Source organism: Parasteatoda tepidariorum, chromosome 6, assembly GCF_982258835.1.
Source record: "Parasteatoda tepidariorum strain Cologne lab strain chromosome 6, Ptep-v5.0, whole genome shotgun sequence".
Classification (NCBI taxonomy): domain Eukaryota; kingdom Metazoa; phylum Arthropoda; class Arachnida; order Araneae; family Theridiidae; genus Parasteatoda; species Parasteatoda tepidariorum.
Window position 1 is genome coordinate 99707810 of NC_141760.1, and position 16720 is coordinate 99724529.

At 26.8% G+C, this 16720-nt stretch overlaps 1 protein-coding gene across 1 annotated transcript in view; it reads left to right on the forward strand.

Annotated features, from left to right (window-relative positions):
- Positions 1-252: 252 nt before the first annotated feature.
- The window catches only part of LOC107446784 (uncharacterized), a 31240-nt gene continuing 14772 nt past the window's right edge, over positions 253-16720 (forward strand). The window contains exons 1-9 of the mRNA XM_016061544.4: positions 253-1006; positions 1091-1152; positions 3134-3207; positions 4695-4779; positions 7799-7890; positions 9508-9582; positions 10202-10362; positions 14157-14309; positions 15701-15832. Coding sequence (XP_015917030.3) covers positions 935-1006; positions 1091-1152; positions 3134-3207; positions 4695-4779; positions 7799-7890; positions 9508-9582; positions 10202-10362; positions 14157-14309; positions 15701-15832 — 906 coding nt within the window. The 5' untranslated portion in view covers positions 253-934. The remainder of the gene's footprint in view (positions 1007-1090; positions 1153-3133; positions 3208-4694; positions 4780-7798; positions 7891-9507; positions 9583-10201; positions 10363-14156; positions 14310-15700; positions 15833-16720) is intronic.

Here is a 16720-nt window from a genome sequence, read left to right on the forward strand (position 1 = left end):
TCCCGGAGGATGATCCGAAGACATGCCATCACAATTTTGATCCTCTGCAGAGGGGATGGCACCCCCGCTTTGGTAGCCCGACGACCTGCGCGCGAAGTCGAGCACTTTACGCTAGCACAGTTTAACGAGGACCCATACCGCACACCCTCGGTCCCTACGCAGACTGATCCAAGTGGTCACCCACCCGCACACTGACCGCAGCCAGTGATGCTTGACTTCGGTGATCTGCTGGGAACCGTGTCTTAACGATCAGTCCACTGCGGGACATCGATAAATGAAAAATATCAATTAAAAAATTTTCATTGCTCTAATTTTAGTATTTAATGCCTATAATTTTAGTTTTTCCAGTTTTCTTTACCAGGAAATCTTGTAATTTGAAAGTTGCATTCATTGTTTATAACGTTCAGACGCATTTTTCATAATCGATTCTCGTTCGTCCAGACAACTGATTCGTTTTTCGTTAATCAGCTCTTATCGCTCCAGAAAATTGTTTCGTTTTGTATAATGACAAGCGTACTGTATTGGTATACAAATCATAATTTGTTTATGTTTATTTAGTAAACAAACGCTATTGTAAAAAGATAAACTTCAGAATAATATACTGCACTGATATTTATAGTTTGAAATTTCGTAGTAAGACGATGGAGTATATCCATACAATACTTAGTAAAAATTAATCATAATAATAAATAAAGGTGTATATATTTGGATACTTGACAGTAAAACTGTTTTCCTGCCCTTTCATTTATAGTGAGAAGTTCTATAAATCTCAGATTTATTATGAACATACGAAATAATGAATATGCCATAAATGTGCTGACATAATTGATTATATTGCCTAAAATCGTCATAAAACTGCCATTGTTTTTAAAAGCGCAGCTTCTATTTAGTGATAATTATAGATTAATGCCAGCTAAAGAATTTTAAATTAAAAATGGAATCTTTGGCTGAAAAAGAATGCAGTGCATTGGGTGGTTTATTTCAATACATTATCAATGATTTGAAGGTAAAGCTATGCAACTTTTCTATTTTTATGAATACACATATTGTGCATTGGTGATATTTAAAGCTATTTGATTATTTATTTTAGATTGCCACTCCTGTCTGGGAAGATTTTCTGGGAAAGGCATCTAAACTGCACACACACCTGAAGTAAATTTTTTTCTTTTTTAATTGAAAAACTTTTTGTTAGCCACTGAAAACTGAATAATAACAAATGATGCCATGTTTTTACATGCATTTAGAATTTTATATCAAGATGAACCCTCATAAATTTTCTCATATAAGATGATTTGAATAAATATTGGTTATTAATTAATTAATTAAGTTTTATGTGTATAGAATAAGTATTTTAAAGTATGCTAATAACTAAAATAAAATCATAATATTTTCAATTATAATTCTCATGATTTTCTAGTTATACATGATAATGAAAAATGATGAGATAAAAATAAATGAAAAAGTAGATTGTATAGTAAGATTATTTAAACAGCTTGTAATTTTTTTTCCACTTATCATAACAAAAAATAATTTTTTCTCTCTGACTTTAAAATCAATAGGTATCTTATAATAACTATAAGGTCAAGATACTCATATTTAAAGATGTATATACTATGATATGTGCTTTTAATTATTAGAAAACATGTTTTAAAAATAAATTATCTTAAATTTATCAACTGATTTGCTTCTTATATATTGATGAAAAAAACAATGTGTAATTAAAATTAGAAAAAGTCAATGCAGTGTTATGTAACTTAAGTTTAAATTTATAATTTTGAATGATAACATGAGGCTAAATTTTGTTTAAGTTATGGACTACTCAATTAGAAAAAATAAGGTAAAAATTTTAGGTTTTAATTAATTATCTTTGCATTTTTGAAATTTAATTATTTTTAAAAGTTTCATGTATTTAGGGTTTCTGTTGTAAAAATCTAGAAAAAAATGAAAAAATGAACATACATATAAAAATGGAAATAAAGTAAAAACTTTCTTAATTTATAACTGAAGAAATTCATTTATTTTTGAATGCACATATTTTAAGTGCATAGGTAATTAAAAATATAACCTTATAAAATTTGGCTAATTAAGTTTTCTAGAAGAAATTATTGGAAAGAATTCTTTTTATTTATTGGTAATATAAGTCAAAGTACTGTAAGATTGCCACTATTTTTAAGCAATTTTAACTAGTACTTAAACCTAAATTGTTATTACTATTAGTTTGATCTCTATTTTTCATAATATTGTGACCAGATATGTTCTTGTATATTAAAATTCTACTACTAACATTCAGAATTGCACACTTCTAGAAGTCACCATTTGAGCTTTATTGCTGAACTTTACTAAGTGTTTTTGAACTATCAAATACTGGTTGTATTTTTGTAAATATACTTCATATCTACCATGATAGGATGTTCAGGAGACAAATTACCCATCCAAATAAGATGCATTGTAAAATAAATAATATGAAATGTATGTATTATATGATATCATATTCCATAAATTTGAATTAAATTACAATTAAAGCTTTACATATTTTGATTTTAAAAACTAAAAATATTTTTTATCAGAAGATCAAAAGACGTTTTTAGAAAAGCTCTGTAAAAAGTACTTACTAAATCTTTTTATCTTTTAAATTATTAAAGCATATTAAATCTTTTTACCTTTTTTTACAACTTTGTACTAATTGTAATAGGTTTAAACTTCTTTGTTTGCATAAATGACACTGTAGCGTAACAGTGTGTGACAACTGAGCTAAAAGCATTAATTCCTCGAGAGGTAATGCTAAAATGATGTTGCTTGAGAGACTCACACGATAAGTGATGTTCTTTTTTGTGTTGTAGAGAAAGAGAGTTTTTTTTCTGAGAAGAGATATTTCTTTTGGGTAATATTTTGTGATTTTTCGTGTGAATGTTTAAATAAATTGTTTGGTACAACTCACGTCTTATTTCTGGTTGTTGTGACACAACAACACTGTTTATTCTTCACCATTGTGTCTCTAATTATTTATTCTGAAACATGCAAAATAAAATTTATATTTATGTTTTTTATTTCCCTCCTTTCTTTTTGTTTTTTTTTTTTTAGTAAAAAACTCAGTTAATGAGTTATACTAAAAAAATTCTCTATTTACTTTTAGGACATCAATTCAAGCATTAACTGCATTTTTGGATGCTTTTCAGAAAATAGCCGATATGGCTACAAACACCAGAGGTAAATTTGATTTTTTATGAATAAAAGTGCTTATTAAAATGTTAGGTTTAAGTTTAGATGTGAAATGTATTACTAGGCATTAATTTCTATTTGCTTATTTTACAGCAATTATTTTAACTTGTTTTACTTGTAAAATTGTGACTTTTTTTCAAAACTTATTTCAGAAGCTAACTTTAATAAATATACTGCTAGTGCACTACTTGTTTACAAATGTTGTGTAGTAAGTAGGTTCAAACTATGAATATACATAGGGGAGGAAGGCTAGCCGTTGGCATAATAAAAATCAGTCCCCCGAAGTTTGGTGTGGTCCCTGTGAATAAAGGAAAAACAACATTTAGGGACACAGCAGCTGAAGTTCTTGAAACCAGTGTTTTCATCATAGAAAAAAAATGGGTGAGAAAATCTCACCCTTTCTCAAAAACAGGGTGAGATTTCTAAAAACTAAAAAAACACAAAAACTCTTGGAAAAAAATCATTTCTTTAATTATAATACATTTTTAAGGTCTTCTATTTTTTAAAGCATTGAATATTTTTAGTACATCATCATAGAAGATTTTGCCCTTACAAGATATTTGTCCATTTTACATAAGTAAATAAAAAATTTGAATGTCTTACATGAAGAAACCTTACCCACGGTAAACACGTGGTTGCAGAGAAATGTGTTCTGAAAGGGGTTCCGTGGTTGTGTTTTGTTGTTCGAAAAGGTTCTGAAGAATACTGGTAAAGAGGGAAGCTAGATAATGGGGCAGATGTTGAAAATAATGAAAGATCCAGGAAGAAAAGTGAAACGGATTTTATTCTAAATGGCATAATTCGAAGCTTTTTCCAAAATGCTAGAAATTTGCGAATTTTGAAGTTGATTTATAGAATGCTTGAATTTCTTGCGGTAATAATTTTTTAATGCGAGAAAAAAAAATATGAGAGATTCTCGCGTTCTCGCGCTGTAGTGAAAGCACTGTGAAACGGATTTCCACCCTTCTCTCCTCCTAACCAATACAGGTGTTGGGGAGAAGAAGAGATTTCTCTTTTCATTTATTATTGTTTTTATTTATTCTTCACCTTTTTTGTAATTAAATATTTTTAAAAGGGCATCTATTTAAATGGTCTAAAGTGTGACTTAACTTTAATGAATTTTATAAATTATCATTTTTTAAAAAAAATAATTTTTGTGGTAACATTCATAGTACTTCTACTACATGTGATAGGATTAAAGTCATTAAAATCCAGTATGCTCAACAATTTTTTTAACATATCAGTAGGCTTAAAAATTTTATTTAATTTTCACATTTCCTACATATACTGCACATTATCCATAGTTTGTTCATTGTTTAGATAATTTCTGCACTTTAGCTGCAGTCTTTTATATTGATCAATACTAAAAGTAATTATTTAGAATAATAACTTTTTTTTCTTCGTCACTAAATATTTTATGCAATTTATGGAAATTAAAATTGCTGAGAAATTCTCTTTTAAAATTTCTCTTTCAGGAGCTACTAAAGACATAGGTTCTGCGCTTACAAGATTATGCTTAAGACACAGAAGCATTGAAGCTAAGCTTAAAATATTTTCTAGGTAATAATTTAATAATTTTCACTTATCTCTTTTATTTCTAACTAAGCAATTGATTAGCCATTTGTTTGAAATTTTTAATATTGATTAACACCTGTATTTTTTTGTTTAACTAAGAATGTTTTGTACTTAACAATATCATACTATTTATAAAATCTTTTTAAAGTATTTTCTTCGTGTTATTCATTGAATGTAGTAAATTAAATATTTCTATTTCTATATTATTTCTATTTCTATGTATGATATTTCTATGTATGATATTTCTATGTCATTTCTATTTCTATGTATGATATTAATTTTTGTCATCATGTATCAATCCTGCTTGTTATTTATTTATTACATATTTTTTAGAAATTAACAGCTTGAGCTCATTGTACTGATACAGCTTTTATGTTAACCAAAGAACTAACATGAAATAGTTGATTGCTACAAAATAATTATTCATTTCCATGCATAATGTTTTGGAGTTTTATTAGTCGATAATAATTAACTTAATTCAAATCCAGTTTGGTAGTTACATGTAACTGTTTAAGTGAAAAATCACTTTATTTTCAATTGATTTGTTAATTTTCCAATTGTGAGTTATTATTTGTTTTTATTCATTTTGTATTTATTTACTTTTTTTTATTTAATGATTTCATTACTAATGTCATTGTTTCCATAAAAATATTTACTTGTTTTTATTTTTATTTTCTTAATTACAATTTTTCCAACCAATTTTAACTAAAAAATATTTCTCATCTTAGAATCTTATATTCCATGATTTGAAATGAATATCCATGATGTTTGATCTATTAGTTTTTAAGTAATAAATCTTCATAGGAGTACTTCTTTTATGATCACCATTATTTTTTCCATTTCAGATCTTGTATCGTTACATTATTTTTACTTTTACAGATAAACATTTTATGTGATTGTCTTACTTATAACATATAATTATAAGTATTTTGCAACATACTATAAGTTTGTTAGAGTAGAACAGAAGTTAGTCTTGGAAAAATTTTAAGCACGAAAAACTCAATAATTTTAATAAAATATATCCTTGAATGAAACATTAATACATTTTTTAGGCAAATTCAGAGTTTTCTCACGGAGAAGTTGGGGGTAAATTGGAAAAAAGAAGCATTCAGTTAAATACCTAAAAAATTATGTAAAAGAACTTATTAAAAAAGAGAGATATTTTCATTTGCTTACTAAAATTTTTAGAAATAATTACAATTCTGTAATTTTTAAAATATAATATTTCACTCTCATTAATTTGAGATAAAAATATGTATGAATAAATAAAAGAAATTCTTTTTTTTTCTTTAAATTTTCTAAATTGAACATACTTTAAATTTAAAAATATACATAGTAATATTTTATTAGATTTTAATTTTGCACTAAAAGTTTTTAGGTGAATTACTACAAATAAATTAATAGAAAATTATATTTTAAGTATATTATTCAAACATAAATCATTGTTATTTTCATAATTTTACAAGATGAAGGAGAAAGTTACGAAATTAGTTGTTGAAAGTTAGTTTCACTTTTTCCGACAACTGCTTTAAAATAGTGCTAGATTAAAAAAAATTTATGAATAAAAAAAGATTTACAGTACCACTTTTGTGCTTTAAAAATAAGGATGAATTTTGCCTGTTCCGCAATAAATATTATAATAGTTATTTCAAAATTCGATCAAATGATAAAAATTTGAATAACATAATATAAGAATTTAGTAATATTTAAAACTAATCCAATCAAAAATAGCTGTTTCATTGACCTGTTTTTAATACATCAATTAATAAATAATATTTAAGGAGAATATTTTAATTTTTTTAGAAACTTTTGTGCAGATAAAATTACAATTGAATTTAAATATTTCCACCAACTTTTCAGTTCGCATTGCTAAATTCCAATATTTCATTGCTTCAAATATGATATTATTTTCATTTTTTTAGAAAAATTCTTAAGTTAGTGTTTATTATTTTAAAATTGAGTATTTATAAAAGAAGCTTCTAAATTATTCCATTTCAAGAAACCTGTATTCAGTTTAGTACTTAAATATTACTTTTAAAGGTTATAAGTACCCTGCAAAAACCTGAATCTAAGCAAATTTGAATTTAGCAACAAAAAGTTGCAATATTCAAACAGTCCTAACAGTCTTAAAAAATTGTGTTTCCTCATTTTTCTCTGTTTTGAAACTTACTTCAACTTGGCATTTTTAACCATATATACTACTTTTAGTTATAAATCCTATTATAATTACAATGGAACAATTTAATGTTAAAATGACTATTTTTTAAGAATTCCTTTTTAAATTATGATAATTTGTTTCATCTAAATTGTAACATGATTCTTTTTTTTTTCCATTTTGTAAAGTGGGTGTGAAACATGCCTCATGTATTGGGTTCAAGTTTATGGATTAGCAAGACTACCTTGCAAGCATTGCATTTCCTCATAATACTTATGGCTATGTTTTGTTGCTTATCATTAAAAGAAAAATGATTAAATAGTTTGTTAATTGGCAAATTAAGAAGTGTTTTTAGTGAATGATTTGTACCATAATTTAGACAAAGAAATTTATAATTGTAAAAGCTAAATTATTTTTGATATAATTCATGTTCAAGTTTGTAAAAGAAATTTTATTTTTAAGTGTAACCAAATATGAAATTTTTCAAATCAAATGTAGTCTATGTATTTCAAGAATGTGAGAAACCACTAGAAAAAGTCTTTAATGTAATTTTTTTAAAGAAAAAGTTCTAATTTAAATTAATAAGAATGTGTGAATTAAAAAGCATTTAAAACATTTGATTTAAAAAAGTATAATTTTTTTTAAAAAGAAAACTAAGACATTTATTTAAATGATGGTCTACAAGTCCACTACATGCCCCAGGCTTGAATGTGTGACATTCTCAGTATTCCTGTTATTTATGTTCTAGGATATGTTTTCCAAAAAATTTATAAAAGCACAAGAAATTGTCTCCCTGGGAAATAAATTTTTTTAATGACTTTGCCGTAATATTTCATTCCTTGTTTCTAGCTCACTGGTTGACCACTTAGTGATCCCTTTGCAAGATAAATTGGAAGATTGGAAGAAAGTAGCATATCAAATGGATAAGGATCATGCAAAAGGTTTCTCAATGAACCCTATCCATTATTCTAATCCCACATTATTATTTACGCCAGTTTATTTCCAAATTTTCTTTGCCTTCAAAATAGGCTTTGTATTATTTTGAAAAGATGTTTTCTGCATGCTTTTCTTTTACTTTTCGTTCATAGACTCCCGTTTACTTATTATTTCATAATAAGTTTCGAAGAACATCTTTTTATTTTTCCTTCCACATTTTTTCTTTGGCTGTGTGTGAATTGATTTTATATGTCTGTATGTTGATTTGCAGGTAAATACTTCTTCGTTTTGCTGTATTTGTGTTTTCCTTTTGTGTTTGCTTCCATGTGGCTTGTTACGTAACTATGTTTTATAAAAACGATGTATCTATAATCATTGCTTTAAATTTTGCTGTCTTGTGATGCAAATTATTTTGTCTTTATTGTATTGAAACTATATGTGTCTTGATTCAGGGCAGATATTGAACAGCAGATGTTACTATAAATTGTGCTATAAAGTGAATTTTTTTTTATTTATTTTAATTTTGAAGCTAAATGTTGCAGGAAAATTTGTTTGTTTTGAAATTTTCTACTTAATGTTGCTTTTAAATATTCTGAGATTCTTATTATGTTTATCCTATTTGTAGGTAACAATAAGGTCTTTAAGGAGATTTTTTTCGGATATTGGAGAAAATTTCCTTTTCTAAAAAGCTGCAGGCGAAAAAAATTGTCGCAACATTTTTTAAAAAGATTATGAAATATTAAGTTTTTAATAATACACTTTTTATTTAACATTTCATCCCAAATATTTAAACCTTGTATTTAAAAGAACCCAAAAATTTGGTATTTTTTGAAATATAATTTTATTTTATTTGATAAGATACAGTGTAAATCTTTTATTTTACACTATACCCAAGTAAAATTCAAGCATTAGAATTAGAAACATTGAAAAAAAAATTATGTTCATTATATGATTCAAAAATATGTATACTCATTTACTTTATTACATCTTTCATTAAAAATGTGAAATAATTTTTTTACAAATATTTTCTTTATTGGGAAATAGTCAATCAGTTTTATAAATTTTAGCATATAAATAAGAAATAATAGCAATGCAATAAAAGATAGTAATTGTTTATTTTTTTAATATTGTTTAACCTAATCCTTTCTCAATTCTTTTAATGTCAGAAAGTGAGAACTTCCAGAATCTAATTATAATATGATATATGTTGTGACATAAAGAGTACTGTGTTATTACATAAGTGTATTAAAAAGAAACAATATTTCTTCATATATATTGCTGTCAATAAAGAGTAACATAAGTTAACTTAGATTAACAGTCTTTAAAATGCAGCATCTGCAAAATAAGCAATATAGTGTTAGACTGCCAGTAAATTAATAAAGAAGTATTAAAAAAACTAAACTTGTTTTATATATATTAAAGATTAAACTTAACTATCAAATATTCCCTAAGGAAATTTCTAATTTTCTTTTATTATAGAAGGAGATGGGATTACCACCTTGCTGAGAGCTTCTTAGTACTTTTTACTATGTTAAATCTTTGATCATTTTACCAGATTATTTGAATGGTCCATCTTGTTCATTAGGCATCTAATATATGTTAATTAGTACTTTTTCTTTCAGAGTACAAGCGTGTAAGACAAGATATAAAAAAGAAGTCATCTGATACTCTCAGGTTGCAAAAGAAAGTTCGTAAAGGTAAGTGTTCTTTCTTAAAGCTTGTACTTTATATTGCATTCCAACAGGAACTGAAATTGATTTAAACCCTGCCTATTATTTCCTTCTATTATTAAATTTTTATGCTAGGCTTAACATTTCTTACGTTTTTTAAAACTAAGTTTATTTGATTAAGGGTTTATTATAAACCCTTTATTGAATGACAGAGTTGGGCATCGATTACAGTAATAAATTACAACTGTAATTGATTGCAGGTAATTACTGCTATGTAATCAAATACTTCTAATCATGATTACAGGTAATCGTAATTACAAGTAATTATATATTTTGATTACTTGTAGTCCTAATAACTTGTAATAATTTTGTTGTGATTATTTGGAATCACGATTACAGTTGTAATCAAAATTTTGGTGAATTGTAATCAAGATTACAAGCAATGGATTACTGTAATCAATTATTGTAATCATGATTACAAGTAATTGATTACTGTAAATGGCTGTTGCAATCACAATTACAACTGTAATCAAAATTATGTTATCTTGTAATCATGATTACAAGTAATCGATTACTGTAATAAAATGTAATCAATTGCATTTTCTTCCAACTCTGGTTTATACTGACTTATGCTTGTTATTTCCAGCTCCAAAAGCTGATGCGAAGAAGACTTTGGATTGTGCCATTCGTGATGTGAACAATAAATATCACCTCTTAGAGGAAACTGAAAAGCAGGCTTTGCGAAAAGCTCTTATTGAAGAGCGTTCAAGATACTGCCTTTTTGTAAACTGCCTTCGACCTGTTGTCGTAAGAATCCTTTGATTTTTTCTCCATTTTTCTTATATTAACTTTCATTCTGTCATTCAGGAGAATGTTAGTATTCATGTGTAATTAATTCACTTTATTTACTTTTCGATTTGTTTATTTATTTTTATTTTACTAAATTTCTTTATTACTAGATTCTCCTTGGAACTAGTTATAGTTTGACGTAATTATTTTTCAATATCGTTTATTAGTAGAGTCTTGTTATTTTTGTGACAATTCTAGTAGTTTATGTTATTGCTTAAGCTGTGAGCTCTGAAATATTAAATTTTAAGTTTACCAAATGTCTTTGTGGCAATAGAAATAAGCATGAAGAAATTTATCTTTTAAGAGAAAAAAAAGAAAATTTTTTCGTAACCTTTACTTTGTAAATATTATTATAACTGTAATATTTTTTCATTTATTTTTGTGAAAGGATGTGTCTCCTCAGAAGATTTATTTTTATTTGATCTTTTTATGGGTTTCAAGATCTTTAGGTATCTCAGTGATCTTCTCACCTTTCCATTTTATTTTCGTGTCAGACTCAGTTTATAAAACTGTTTAATTTTCTCATTGTTTAACATTGTTCAAACTTGGATTAGCACAACCTACAGGGCTTCCATGGGTCAGGGAGAACAGGGAAAGCCTGGAATTGTCAGGAATTTCATTTTAACTCTAAAAATCAGGGAATGCCCAGGGAGAGTTGCAATGTTTTACAAAAAAACCTGCAAAATAACCAGTCATAGAATTGTAAGCAACAGTAATCAGTTATTGAGATTCAAGTTAAAAAATTCTTACTCCATTACAATTATTTTATGAAATTCCACATACTAGTGAAGCTTTTCCATGTTCTCATTCTAATATATGTTTTTCCCCACAAAATTTAACTTTTGACACTACAAACTAAAAAATTCAAAGTTTTCAGATGAAAAATTGCATGGTATAGCTAAAATATAGTATGGATTTTCATTTAAATTTACCTGATATACCTGGAAAAGTCAAGAATATTTTTTTTTCTTTCTGAAATTGAGTGGGAGCTCTGTATTATTCTGCCGTCTAATTCTTTCTTAAATGTAATTAGTGTAACGTCCCATATCCGGACGTCCCTTTCCCGGAAGGGTCAGTTTCCCGGACACTTTTTCACAATCAAAATAAACAAACATCTCTCCATCTTCCCCTCTCCTAAAAAAAAAAAAAAAAAAATCTTTTGACACATTTTCTCTTTCTCTAGCTTGCACTGAACCTCTGATTCATGCATCGAACCCATAAATCACCAGAAAGGGGAAGAGTGAAGATCTACCAAGACCATTGAGTGACCATTAGTGATGCTCCTCCCTTGGAATGTAGGAAAAAGAGGGAAATTTGTTTTCAAAAGACCGCATCTGAGTCCCCCTCCCCCCTCCTTTCCCATGCAGGTGGCTAGTAAAAGAGGCATTTCCTGGAATCTTTTTATTGAAAGAAGAAATACTGTGGAAAAGGGTAAACGGGGCAAGCGTTAAGGTGTGGGGGGGGGGTCAGAATGGAAAATTTGAATAGGTCTAAAAGGATACATGTCCTTGAGAAACAAAACATTCCTTCTTCCCCATACCATGTAATATTTAGGAGGCGGGGGGAAAAAGGGGGTAACATTCTTTCTTTAGCAGATTCTTTTAGTCATAAAAGAAAAAATAAAGAGAACCCCATCAGTGTGTCCCACCTTTATGCTTGATTGATAGCCAATGATAGGAGAGAAAACAATAATTTGTTACTTCCCCACCCTCAACTTAAATGATCTCCTCTTTACACTTATTTTCTTTCACAAATAAGGAGGAAATGAATTTTTCTCCTCCATCTACCCACCTTAATGAATGACGGGAATTTCCCTTTCTTGCTTGAATCATTCTAGTTAAAAATGGCAGATTATTATTTTCATATGTCAATTTTTTTTAGTTTTCTATATTTTAAGCAATAATATTTTTTTTCTAATATTTCATGTTTTATTGATTAGATATTCTAATACTAAAACATTATTCCCCTTAAAAATAATGTTTATTTATTTTTTGCTTCTTAGATTTAGATCATTTTAAGCTTTGTTCCAGAATTTCCCCTTCCTGCTTGAATCGTTCTAGTTCAAAATGGCGGATTAATATTTTCGTAACTGTTAAATTTTTTTCGTTTTCCATATTTTCAGCAATAATATTTTTTTTCTAATATTTTATATTTGATTGATTAGATATTTTAATGCTAAAACATTATTCCCCTTAAAAATAGTGTTTATTTATTTTTTGCTTCTTAGATTCAGATTGTTTATTAATTCATTTTAAGCTTTGTTTACCTTGGGGGTGTATTATACGGAAAAATCTATTATACGGACTTCTGGAAGTCCCACCGATTCCGGATACGCGACTTTACACTTTATATAGTATTTTGGTTTATGTTTCATTGAAGAGTTATTTTGAAATTTATTGGATTTGTTAACCACAAAATTAACCTCCATGTTTCTTTGTCTCACAACAGATTCTTGCAGAAATGCTTTGGTTTAATTATTATTGCTTTGTGCTATATCTATGTTCATGATATGTAGTTAAAATGTGATTAAAATTGTACGTCATGAACTCAGAAAGATACATAAAAAATTTGTCGCCACAAAAGGAAATGTAGTGCTGTATGTTGCATTAAAAAGTAAACAAATATTTAACTTTGATTTAAATTTATTTGTTGTGTATATTCATTTATTATTGTATTTCTTATCTCTGGCAAACAAATAAATGCATGAACAATTTTCCTTTGTATATGTTTTTTTTTTATATATATATAATTACAGTACAGTATTTATATTTGAACAGATGACTTAAAATAGAATTTTGTTAAGATTTGGAATGTGACTGCCATTTAACCATTGGTCTTGTTTTATATTGACTGTCATCAGAAAGTAGTAGATATTATGAAGAATTTATAGATATTACCTGAAAAAAAAGACATTGATTTTTGCTTTCAACAACTTATTTTATTTTATAATTTTTATTTTATTTTAATGTTGCTTTACAAATTGTTCTTTAATACTAATTATGTAATTTTGTAATTTACGTAGTTAAATAATCTGTAATTAATAAGATTTAAATGACGGTGGGTAAGTTCTTAATCTGCAAAATTTAGATTGCAGTACATTAACTAAAGCAATATGATTTTCAAGTTAAATGTTATAATTATTTAAAAATTTTGTATTAAAAATTTTAATTATAAAATTTATAATTATTAAAAATTTTAAAAATAATTTAAAAATTTTCAAAAATGAAATCAATTTAAATTTGAAGATTTCTTTCCCCTTCAAATTAATAAAAACTTACCGATGAGGGCCATAATTTAAAATATCTTTTTAAATAATTTAGCATTAACAGCATTGGGAACAGCAGTATATTCTGTTTCCCTATTATAATTGATTTCACATACAGAAGTTTTTTCCCTTTGTAATTTAATTATTGTCTCTTCTGAGAACACTACAAATACAATTTTCAGTAATTTATTACCTAATTTTTTACCAATATTAACCAAAGCTATCATTATAATTACATGTGAATTTTATTTTAAATTTTTAACTGAAGTTAGTTTTGCTACATCTAAGTACAGGCTTATGGCGCTTATTATCGTCAATATTTGTTTTTTTTAAGTTGATTTATTTTTCTATCTGATTTGTTGAAAATTTTCCTGGCATTTTAAGCAGCACACTAAAAGCCTTTAAATGTTGATTATTTTTTATATAATAAATGTTATTTTTTAAAAAATTTCTACAAATGGGATATTTTGCATTGTTAATTGAATAGGAAGCTGAGTTAGCCACTATGTACGAGGTGACTCATATCCAAGAAGTTCTAGATGCCCTTGGGAAACTTATAGAAGACCCTCTAAACTTACCACCTGCTAGTGAACAAGTGATTCTTGATATCAAAAGCTCTGAAGCTGGTTTTTCTTTCAGAGTGAGTATATTATTTCATCTTTCTGATAATATGATCACTCTCACTCAAATAATAACTTACCTATTAAAAATCAAAACAAAACTTCATTAGTATTAATTGAAATTTTCAATTGAATTTCTTTTTTGCTTTAATTATTTATAAAAGGCTTTCACTTGTTTATTTCTTTGGTCACTAAACTAAAAGTAGTGATAGTTCTTAGCTAATAATTCAATTTGTGAACTGTGAATAAAACTAACTAATGCTAACTATTTTATTAACGTTAAAAGTAGTTGCCGGGAATGTTTAAAATGTAGCCCACTATTCTACAAACTACCAAAAAAATTAGCGATTACAAAAGTTTCGCTACTTGTAACACTTCTGTTTTGCTGCTTCTGACCACTGTTAAGAATTGTTGTTAACTTCCAGAGATGTAAGTAAAACATTTTGTGGAGCACTTTAAATTACATTTTTTTTGTTTCAATCAGAAAATAAATAATTTAAAACATTAGATTTTCATTTATATTATTAAAATAAACATGGTTTTTATCCAATTTCATTCCTAAAAAGAAGTTTTTATATATTTTTCCCATCAAATTTTATATTGCTTAGTATTTGTATTTTATGTAATAATGTTAGCAACTCTTAGAAGTAAGTAAGTAATTTTGTATTACTTAAATAATAATCTTAGGGTCTTACTTAACTAATAATCTAAAAAGTTTGCAAAAATCTTTTTTTTTTAATTTTATAATTTTTTTTTTGCTAATTATTTATAATTTTTTTATGGGTGAAAATGTGAAGAATGTATTTTTTTCCACTTCATTTACAGGGCAAAATAGAAATAACGTTTTCCAGTTTTAAATGTTAAATATAAATTTAAAAGAAAGTGGAAATTTTTAAACGAAATTCAGTTGCTCTCTGGATGAAAACACCAGTTGTAAAACACTTATGACGTCTCTGAGAATATTAAAGGGTCATAGTAACATCTAGATTTGAAACATCTGGAGTTAAGTACTGTTTTGAAGTTACTGTGCATCACTGGGTTCAAATTTCTTTCTTTTCTTCTTTCATTGGTGTGATTTAAACTTGTGAAGTATATTTTGTGAGTATTCCACAAAATATACTTCATAAATACTACTAAAATATGCTACTTTTTCTATTATTTTACGAAGTTATAACTCTTTGATCTTATTAGGTTGGTAAAAAGTTTCTCCTAAAAATACACTAAAAAAAGTCTCACAAGATGTAAATTAATTAAAAATATTATTTCTTTCAAAAATGTTGCTAGGAAACCTTTAGATTAAGATTTATTTAGTTTATTAAGTTCCCTTTAAAAAGAAAAAAAAACTGAAAAGGAAACTTCATTGCTGATTTAGTATTATTTATTGATGAATTGTGTGAACTCTATTTCCCAGACACCTCCAAGCTCTCCAACTTCTGTAGGCTCTAGGAAATCGAGCACTTGTAGCATCAGCAGTCTGAACAGTTCATCAAGTGATAGCACACATTCCCCGTCTTCTCATCAACGGAGCAGATCACTCTCTCAGGTAATTTCCCAATTATTTGTTCAAACACTCAGAGTATTATTTTTACTTTATGTTGAAAATAATATTTGATTGCATTCAAATAAAAGACTGTAAGGCAATATTAGTAAAAATATATATAAAATGTTTTCACTTTATGTGAAAGAATACTTTAAATTGAAGTAATATTGTTTAGCACCTATATTTAAATTATTTGACCAGTTTAATAGCTCGCCCCCCCCAGAAACATACAAGAATCACCACCCTTAATAATGCTGCTAAAATGAATACAAAAAGTATTTACTTTGGGACTTGCAAATCAACAGGCTTTAAACATCACAAGAAAAACTGGGAAGATTTAATATGAGCTTAAAAAATCAGGATATACTCAGAGAATTTTTTTTCTGGTTGCTGAAGTCATTGGGAAATTAACATTTTAGGGTCTGTTCTCTTTTCTGAATGTTAAGTTTTTAAATGTGTTACAGAAATTTTATAAAAAGATTATTTGCTATAATGATTGATTCACTTTTTAAGGTGCAGTTATTACGTAAATGAGAAGTTTGATTTTCTTAAAAATTTTTGAATTTTTTCAAAGTTTTTCTTTTTTTTTTTAATGTTTGTAGCTGATTGATGATAAACAAGTCTTTTTTTTCAGTAATTCTTTAAAATATTGGGAATCATTTAGGCCCAAGAGTTGGATCTATAGTTTTATTAGTATGTAAGAGTATATCATAGTACTGTGCAATGCAGCAATATACTATATAAAAATAATAATTTTCTTTTAATATTGATTCACATGATGTTTTTTATGGCTATAAGTTGTTGTTTTTTCTCATCAAAATTATTCTAATTTTTTTTTTAACTGATGCATTGTGCAGCTATGTGTATTATATCCACATTTATTCTAGATTA